General features: G+C 35.6%; 4 protein-coding genes across 4 annotated transcripts; 2 read left to right on the top strand and 2 right to left on the bottom strand.

Moving 5' to 3' along the window:
* Positions 1-574: 574 nt before the first annotated feature.
* GCK72_016912 (uncharacterized protein) lies at positions 575-1,657 on the top strand (the record flags this gene model as incomplete). Its single annotated transcript, XM_003104311.2, has 3 exons — positions 575-654; positions 703-1,485; positions 1,534-1,657. 3 exons carry the CDS (start codon positions 575-577, stop codon positions 1,655-1,657), a joined length of 987 nt encoding a protein of 328 aa, XP_003104359.2.
* A 2,253-nt stretch (positions 1,658-3,910) lies between these two features.
* Positions 3,911-5,005, top strand: GCK72_016911 (uncharacterized protein; the record flags this gene model as incomplete). The annotated part of the gene is made up of 3 exons (XM_053731768.1): positions 3,911-3,990; positions 4,037-4,822; positions 4,870-5,005. 3 exons carry the CDS (start codon positions 3,911-3,913, stop codon positions 5,003-5,005), a joined length of 1,002 nt encoding a protein of 333 aa, XP_053580681.1.
* Positions 5,006-5,594: 589 nt separating this feature from the next.
* On the bottom strand, positions 5,595-6,687 carry GCK72_016910 (uncharacterized protein; the record flags this gene model as incomplete). Its single annotated transcript, XM_003104322.2, has 3 exons — positions 5,595-5,730; positions 5,778-6,560; positions 6,608-6,687. 3 exons carry the CDS (start codon positions 6,685-6,687, stop codon positions 5,595-5,597), a joined length of 999 nt encoding a protein of 332 aa, XP_003104370.2.
* A 665-nt stretch (positions 6,688-7,352) lies between these two features.
* GCK72_016909 (uncharacterized protein) lies at positions 7,353-8,445 on the bottom strand (the record flags this gene model as incomplete). Its single annotated transcript, XM_053731767.1, has 3 exons — positions 7,353-7,488; positions 7,536-8,318; positions 8,366-8,445. The coding sequence occupies 3 exons, from the start codon at positions 8,443-8,445 to the stop codon at positions 7,353-7,355; spliced, it is 999 nt and encodes a 332-aa protein (XP_053580680.1).
* Between the last annotated feature and the right edge of the window lie 470 nt (positions 8,446-8,915).

Raw genomic sequence — 8,915 nt, 5'->3', positions numbered from 1 at the left:
CTAATCACGCTATTGAGATATTCCCCGTCAAAGTTAGGCTAGTGAGAGAGCAAGAGGAGGGAGACGCAGAGAAGCCAGACGCCCTCCTCTTTTCGCACGCACTCTTACCCGTCAAGTTTGAAGCGCTATATCTCAAAAGCGTGAATAGCCATCAAAAAGTTGTCAACTGAAGAAATGTAGACCAAACCTAGATCTTCATTTTTGTAGTTGACAACTTTTTGATAGCAATGCCAGCTCTTGAGATATGCGCCTTAAAAGATAAGCAATTCTGGCGGAGAGAGGGAGAGAGTGGGGGGGGGGAGACGCAGAGAAGCTAGAGTGTCGGATTTCTCTGCGTTTTTTGTGGAGTTTTTAAGTGTAAAGCTATTTTAGTTTTAGAAGAAAAGTCTTCCAAAATATTTGCTGTTTTATTTGTCACAACACCATTGTGACAATAGGTGACAGTGCATTTTCCCAGACCTCTTCTCACCAGGAGCCTTCTCAAACATTTACTTTTCTCAGCCCTCTGTCCTCCTATCTCCCTTCTATTCCTTCATTTACCTGCAGTAACCAACGAATATTGATTGACTTCAAAATGAACAAGTCGTTTCCCATCCTGAAACTCCCACGTCTTGCTCTAGATGAAATTCTTATCATGATGAGGCCGTTTGAACTGTAAGTTGCATTTATATACATATATATACATATAGATATATATTTTAGAATTCAATTCTCAATGACTTCTTCGAAATCGAGAATCATTCTGAAATATTTGCTGAGAGCGAGAGTAAACTTGAAGTATAAATTAGAAGTGAGCACAGACAACGAACCGAAAATCACAATGATAGGACCGGATTACACGTTTTTCGATTGTCGAATAACTTCCGATAAATTGAGAAGTGAGAAAACAGAATATATCGAAAATATTGGTGGAAAATCCGACAGGATTTGGATGTATTCAGAGAATGTGTTAATGGACTGGATGAGACTGTTCCAGATAGTCATGGAACTGTTCAACTTTGAACGACATAATGTGTATTTTTGTCCGGAGACATTCCCTGATCAAAATAAGTCAATTATTGATTTTATTGGATCTCAACTGACATCAGTGAATGCCTGTCATTTTTATGGAAACATTGTAGCCAATCAAGATGTGGAATACGTTTTGAAGAATATCAAAGTCCCTAAGTATTTGGAATTCACATGCAAACTCATTGATAATTTCCATCTGAAATTAACGAAAAATCTTGGAATGATTTGTATTTCTGATGGGAATTGGTTTAATTACAATCACTTGATTCAATTAAAAGCTTATGAAGTGGAGATATCCAAATCTGAAATCACGAATGTGGAATTGAATGCTTTTCTAATTAGATGGATGCAGTCGGAATGTCATCAAGACCTTGTACATATCGGAATTTCGGTCAATGACCCAGAAACAGTTGGTGTTATTTTCGATCTTCCTCATGAAGTTATAGACAACGATGTGATTAGAGAGGGTAGAACGTAAGTGCTTCCCAAACTTAATTCTCATTCGTATAGACGAGTTTTCAGTGCAAGATATAAAGTGTTCCGTATTCGAGGTGGATATGATATCAAGAGAATAGATGGAACCACTGGAACAATTTATTTCAGCATGTTCGGGGACCAACTGATGTTTAACATGATTGTCTTCTGATTATCTGTTTGAAAACTGTCTGTCTTGTCTCAGTGTATCAAAAATATATTGATTATTTTTCTGATTTCTCTTCTCTCTCGCTCTCTTTCTCTTTTTTTTTACTCTTCTCTCTTAAGATCATCTAGAATGGGTCTGTTAATTCCCTCTCATTATACATCTATTGGATTCCCACATTTTTAACTGTCATTTTTTAAACTTTGCGTTTAATAAACTGATTCTTTAACGAATACTCCTCCTTGTTTTCTAAATACTGAAGAAGTTGACTAAGGTTTCTCCTCTGTGATCCTCTGAGCACAATATCTTTCGCAAACTTTCATATTTGGCGACAGAAACCGAGAGAGTACGAGAGCACAGAGAAGCGAAATTGTCTAACTTCTCTGTGCGCTCTCTTCTGAGATTGGAATAACTTGAAAAGTAAGAGATACTGTCACGAACGGAGAGACGCAGATAAGTCAGATGCTCTAGCTTCTCTGAGTCTCTCTTGTCACTTGGTGTGACAAGCCCTTCTAAACATGTTATATCTCAAGAACGTGAAGGGCTATCAACAAAGGGTAAAATACAAAAATGTAGATCTAGATTTGATCTACTATTTCGTCCTTTAAATTTATAACTTTCTTGAATTGCTACGCGTTTTTTATACATTCGACTCCTTTAAAGATGATATACAAATTATTGAAAATGTTTATTTTGATAGTTTGCATTAGAAGACAAATATGAAATTGATGTTCACTCATACAAACAAAAGACAATCATGTTTAACATCAGCTGGTCGCCGTTCATTTTGAAATTAATTGTTCCAGTTGCTCCATCGTTTCTTTTGATATCAATTCCACCTCGAATACGGATTATTTCATTTTTAAAACTGAAAAATTGCGGAATTTTGAAACTATGGTAGACGATCACGGATTTTTCTTTTTAGTTCAAATTTATATTGGTTGTGTAGATAAAATCTTGAGCTTTTTTGTTGTTTGGAATTTTACGTTAAAAACTCGTATCAGATGATAGGGATCAGGTGGGAAAGGCAATTTGTCCACGAGGACTACAAAATGGGTTTATTCGGTTCTTGGGCACAAAAGGATTTTTTTGAATTTGAAAAATTTTCCGAACTTTTGACTCTCTTCTGTGAGAATCGGTTTTTTTGTTAGTATTTTTTAGTGAAATTTAGCAATTTACACTGAAAATTCCCATTTGCGCTCTAAAAATCGCTCTAAAAACGCGTTTTTTCATGAAAAAATTGGGCATCTTTGACATGTCAAAACTGCCTCAAAAATTGACTAAAATTCATTTTTTACTTCTGAATCATATTTTTCATATCTAGACCTCCATTTTTATAGTTTACAACTTTTTGTTAGCTACTCACGCTTTTGAGATATGCCCCGTCAAAGTTAGGCTAGTGAGAGAGCGAGAGGAGGGAGACGCAGAGAAGCCAGACGCCCTCCTCTTTTCGCACGCACTCTTACCCGTCAAGTTTGAAGCGCTATATCTCAAAAGCGTGAATAGCCATCAAAAAGTTGTCAACTGCAGAAATGTAGACCAAACCTAGATCTTCATTTTTGTAGTTGACAACTTTTTGATAGCGATTCTATGTTTTGAGTTATGCGTCTTGAAAGAAAAGCGATTGTGGCGGCGAGAAGGAGACGCAGAGAAGATAGAGTGTCTGACTTCTCTGCGTCTCTTTGTGTAGGTTTTGAGTGTATAGGCATGTCAGATTTGGAGGAAAGTGTAATAGACTTTTCGTTGCACTTCTAGTTTTTGAGGATATGGTATAAATGACTGGAGATATCGAGAATTACAGGTTTTGCACTTCCTCTGCTTCTTTCTCTCTCAAAGTATCAAATTTTGGACCTAAATATCTCAATAAGACTGAGAATCATGAAATTGTTCACAACTGCAAAATTGAAATCAAATCATGTTCTTTAATTTTTGAGTTAACTACTCTTTAATAAATCTGCTCTGAGCTGTCAAAACCAAGAGAGCGAGACTTAGGTGATACCTACTGAGTTCGTACTGTTTTTTTTTATTTTGCTACGGAAAACTTTTTTTTTTGTGATTCACAGGCATTTTTCTACATTCTCAATTATTTGTCTTATTTGTCCCAACACCATTGTGACAAGAGGCACCAATGACCTTCCCAGATCTCTTCTCACCAAGATCCTTCTCAAACATTTGCTTTTCTCAGCCCTCTGTGGTCCTATCTCCCTTCTATTCCTTCATTTACCTGCAGTTACCTACAATTATTGATTGACTTCAAAAATGAACATGTCGTTTCCCATCCTGAAGCTCCCACGTCTTGCGATAGACGAAATTCTTATCATGATGAGGCCATTTGAATTGTAAGTTGCATTTATATACATATATATACATATATATATATTTTAGAATTCAATTCTCAATGACATCTTCCAAATCGAGAAGTATTCTGAAATATTTGCTTAGAGCGAGAGTAAACTTGAAGTATAAATTAGAAGTGGGCATAGACGCTGAACCGAAAATCTCAATGATAGGACCGGACTACACGTTTTTCAATTGTAGATTCACTTCGGATAGGTTAAGAAGTGAGAAAAAGGATTGTTTGAAAGGTCCAGATGGTTTAATATACGACAGAATTTGGATGTATTCTGAGAATGTGATAATGGACTGGATGAGACTGTTCAAGATAGTCATGAAACTGTTCAATTTTGAACGACATAACATTTATTTTTTTCCGGAGACATTCCCTGATCAAAATAAGTCAATTATTGATTTCATAGGATCTCAACTGCCATCAGTGAATGCCTGTCATTTTTATGGAAAAATCGTAGCTGATCAAGATGTGGAATACGTTTTGAAGAACATCAAAGTCCCTAAGTATTTAAAATTTCAATGCAAACTCAGTGATCAATTCCAACTGAAATTACCGAATAATATAGTAAGGATTAGTGTTTCCGATGGGAATTGGTTGAATTACAGTCAATTAATTCAATTAAAAGCTTATGAATTGGAGATAAAAGGATCTAAAATCACGAATGTGGAATTGAATGCGTTTCTGATTAGCTGGATGCAATCGGAATGTCACCAAGACCTTGTGCATATCGGAATTTCGGTCAATGACCCAGAAACAGTAAATGCAATTTTTGATCTCCCTCATGAAAGAATAGATAACGATGTGATCAGACAGGGTAGAACGTAAGGTCTTCCCAAATTAATTCTCATTCCTAAAGACAAATTTTCAGTATTAGAAATGAAATTATCCGGATGCGAGGTGGATTTGATATCAAGAGAAATGATGGAGCAACTGGAACAATTTATTTCAGAATGGACGGTGACCAACTGATGTTAAAAATGATTGTTTTTGAGTGTATCGTTTGAGAATGTATTCTAATTGATACCAAAATTTTATATTTGTCTTCTGATGTGAACTATCAAAATCATACTTGTCACGGGCCGGGCCGGGCCCGCTAAAAAAATCTTCCGGCCCGGCCCGTGATTTGACAAGTATGATCAAAATAAACATTATTTTACAATTCTGTGCAATATCTCTGTTCCGTGTTCCTGTTGCCTGAAGTGGGATGTCTAACTAAAACAATTTTATCTTTAAACCTCGAAAAATAAAAATGTAAACATGGATCAGAAGTGAAAGTTCTTACTACGAACGCTATCCTCAATTTTGAGATATTGTCATAATGACCCAATACACCAATTAATTTGTGCGATTTTGATATATTTGAGGAATGTTTTTAACAGTTTTATAGATTTGTCATTTTTTCACTGAGTCAATGCACCATTTCAAGCAAGTAGATTTATTATATTATTAGGGATGATAAATCATAAAATTTTGAGAACGAGTGAGAAGAAGGAAGCAGGAAAAAAGAAAAAAGGAAAAAAGAAGGGAAGAATAGTCAATATATTATGCGCAAGACTTGGTATAAATAGGATTTCTAGTTTGATACATGAATTTTCAGATAAAAAATGCGAAGACAATCATGTTGAACATCAAATGGTCACCGTCCATTTTGAAATAAATTGTTCCAGTTGCTCCATCATTTCTCTTGATATCAAATCCACCTCGCAAACGGAATATTTTATTTTTTACACTGAAAAATTGTGTTTAGGAATAATAATTAAGTTGGAAAGCATTTACGTTTTCCCCTTCCTGATCACATCGTTATCCATAATTTCGTGAGGAAGATCGAGAATTACATCACGTGTTTCTGGGTCATTGACTTGAATTTCGAGACGAACAAGGTTTTGATGGCATTCCGACAACATCCAGCTAATCAGAAATGCATTCAGTTCCACATTCGTGATTTTAGATCCTTTTATTTCTAGTTCATAAGCTTTTAATTGAATCAATTGATTGTAATTCAACCAATTCCCATCGATAACAGTAATCTTCTCAAGAGTATTTGATATTTTTAGTTGGAAGTTATTACTCAGTTCGCATTTGAAATCTAAATACTTAGTGACATTGATATTCTTCAAAGCGTATTCCACATCTTGATCGGTTACAATTTTACCATGAAACCCACAATAATTCACAGATGGCAGTTGAGATCTCATCAAGTCAATAATCGTCTTATTTTGATCTGGAAATGTGTCTAGGCAAAGAATAACGGCATGACGTTGAAAATTAAACAGTTCCATGACTGTCTTGAACAGTCTCATCCAGTCCATTATCACATTCTCAGAATATGCCCAAATCCTATTGTATTTTAAACCATTTTGACCCTCGAAATATTCAGTTTTCCCAGTTCTCAACTTATCTGAAGACAATTGACAATCGAAATACGTGTCCGATCCAAACAATGTGATTTTCGGTTCATTGAAAGTGTTCACTAGAAGTGTATACTTCGAATGTACTCTCGTTCTCAGAAAATATTTCAAAATAACTCTCGCTTTGGAAGATGTCATTGAGAATTGAATTCTAAAAATGAAAGAGATTTTATAGAAATTTATATAGATGCAACTTACAATTCAAATGGCCTCATCGTGATAAGAATTTCGTCTAGAGCAAGACGTGGGAGCTTCAGGATGGGAAACGACATGTTCATTTTTGAAGTCAATCAATAATAGTAGGTTACTGCAGGTAAATGTAGGAATAGAGGGGAGATAGGAGAGCGGAATGTTGAGAATGCTCCTGGGTAGAAGAAATTTGGGAAGGTCACTGTCACCTATTGGGTTGGGACCAGTGTGTGCTTACCGATAATTACTTTCCGGTAAATGCGCTTTCCGGTAATTTACCGGTAATTTACCGGTAAAAATTTACCGAAAATTTACCGGTAAATTTCCGGTATTTACCGAATTTACCGGTAATTTACCGGTAAATCTAGTTGAAATTTACCGGTAATTTACCGGAAATTTACCGGAAAATTTTACCGGTAAATTTACCGGTAATTTTCCGGTAAATTTACCGGTAAATTTACCGGTAAATTTTACCGAAACGTTCCGGAAATTCACACTGGTTGGGACAAATGAGACAAATCATGGAGATTGGCCTGCTCGCATTGTCTCGATGTACCATGTAAAAATAATTTGTGCAATTTTGATTTGTGTCAGGAATGTTATCACCAGTTTTATAAATAGGTACTTTTTTCACTGAGCCGATGCACCATTTCAAGCATGTAGATGTATTGTTTTATTAGGGATGATGCATCATATGAATTTGAGAACGAGAGAGATAAGAAGGAAACAGGAAAAGTATTGGTATCATTGATTTTTAGACAAATAATGCGAAGACAATCATGTTGAACATCAACTGGTCACCGTCCATTTTGAAATAAATTGTTCCAGTTACTCCATCATTTCTCTTGATATCAAATCCACCTCGCAAACGGAATATTTCATTTTTCACACTGAAAAATTGCATTTAGTGATGGGAATAAAGTTGGGAAACACTTACGTTTTACCATGTCTGATTACATCTTTGTCGATTCTTTCATGGGGCAGATCAAAAATTGCCTCAAGTCTATCTGGGTCACTGACCGGAATTTTGAGATGTACAAGGTCTTGATGACATTCCGACTGCATCCAACTAATCAGAAATGCATTCAATTCCACATTTGTGATTTTAGATCCTCTTATCTCCACTTCATAAGCTTTTAATTGTATTAAGTGATTGTAATTCAACCAATTCCCATTGGTAACAGTAATCTTCTCAAGAGTTTTTGATATTTTTAGTTGGAAGTTATTACTCAGTTCGCATTTAAAATTTAAAAACTCAGTGACATTGATATTCTTCAAAGCGTATTCCACATCTTGATCGGTTACAATTTTTCCATCGAACCCAAAAAAATGAGAGAATGAGAGTTGAGATCTTATCAAATCAATAATGGTCTTATTTTGATCTGGAAATGTGTCCAGACGAAAAGAAACGGCATGACGTTGAAAATTGAACAGTTCCGTGACTATCTTGAACAGTTTCATCCAGTCCATTATCACATTACCAGAATATACCCAAATCCTGTCAGCTTTTAAGCCATGTGCATCCTCGAAATATTCTGTTTTCTCACTTTCCGACTTATCTGAAGTCAATATACAAACGAAATACGTGTCTGATCCCATCACTGTGATATTCGGTTTATTCGAAATGTTCACTATAAGTCTATACTTAAAGTTTACTCTCGCTCTCAGCAAATATTTCAAAATAACTCTCGCTTTGGAAGATGTCATTGAGAATTGAATTCTAAAAATGAATGAGATTTCAATAAAATTTATATTGATGCAACTTACAATTCAAATGGCCTCATCGTGATAAGTATTTCATCTAGAGCAAGACGTGGGAGCTTCAGAAGGGGAAACGGCTTGCTCATATAAAAACCAATCAATAATCGTAGGTTACTGCAGGTAAATGAAGGAATAGAAGGGAGATCGGAGGATAGAGGGCTGAGAAGGCTCCTGGGTAGAAGAGATCTGGGAAGGTCATTGACACGCCTATTGGGTTGGGACAAATAAGACAAATCATGGAGAATGACCTACTCGCAAGTCTCGAAGTATAAAAGTGTATACATTGATCAGAAGTGAAAGTTTTTTTAGTCGGTGCGCTATGTCTGTGAGGGATACTGTACCATGTTAATAAGATTGAGGCAAAATTTTAGTAGAGATCCTTCTAATCATAAAAACTAACTAATTATCAATTCCTACTTTCTCATCATTTTGAAACTACAAAAACTACAAATTATACTTCCCACACATTTCTTTATCTTATTTGACTTCTCAGATTGTGTCAATAGGTGTCATTGACCTTCCCAGATCTCTTCTCACCAGGAGCCTTTTCGAAGTA

The sequence above is a fragment of the Caenorhabditis remanei genome, chromosome V, assembly GCF_010183535.1.
Source record: "Caenorhabditis remanei strain PX506 chromosome V, whole genome shotgun sequence".
NCBI lineage: Eukaryota > Metazoa > Nematoda > Chromadorea > Rhabditida > Rhabditidae > Caenorhabditis > Caenorhabditis remanei.
The sequence above is the reverse complement of the archived record's forward strand: the minus strand, read 5'-3'. Positions and strand labels throughout refer to the sequence as shown.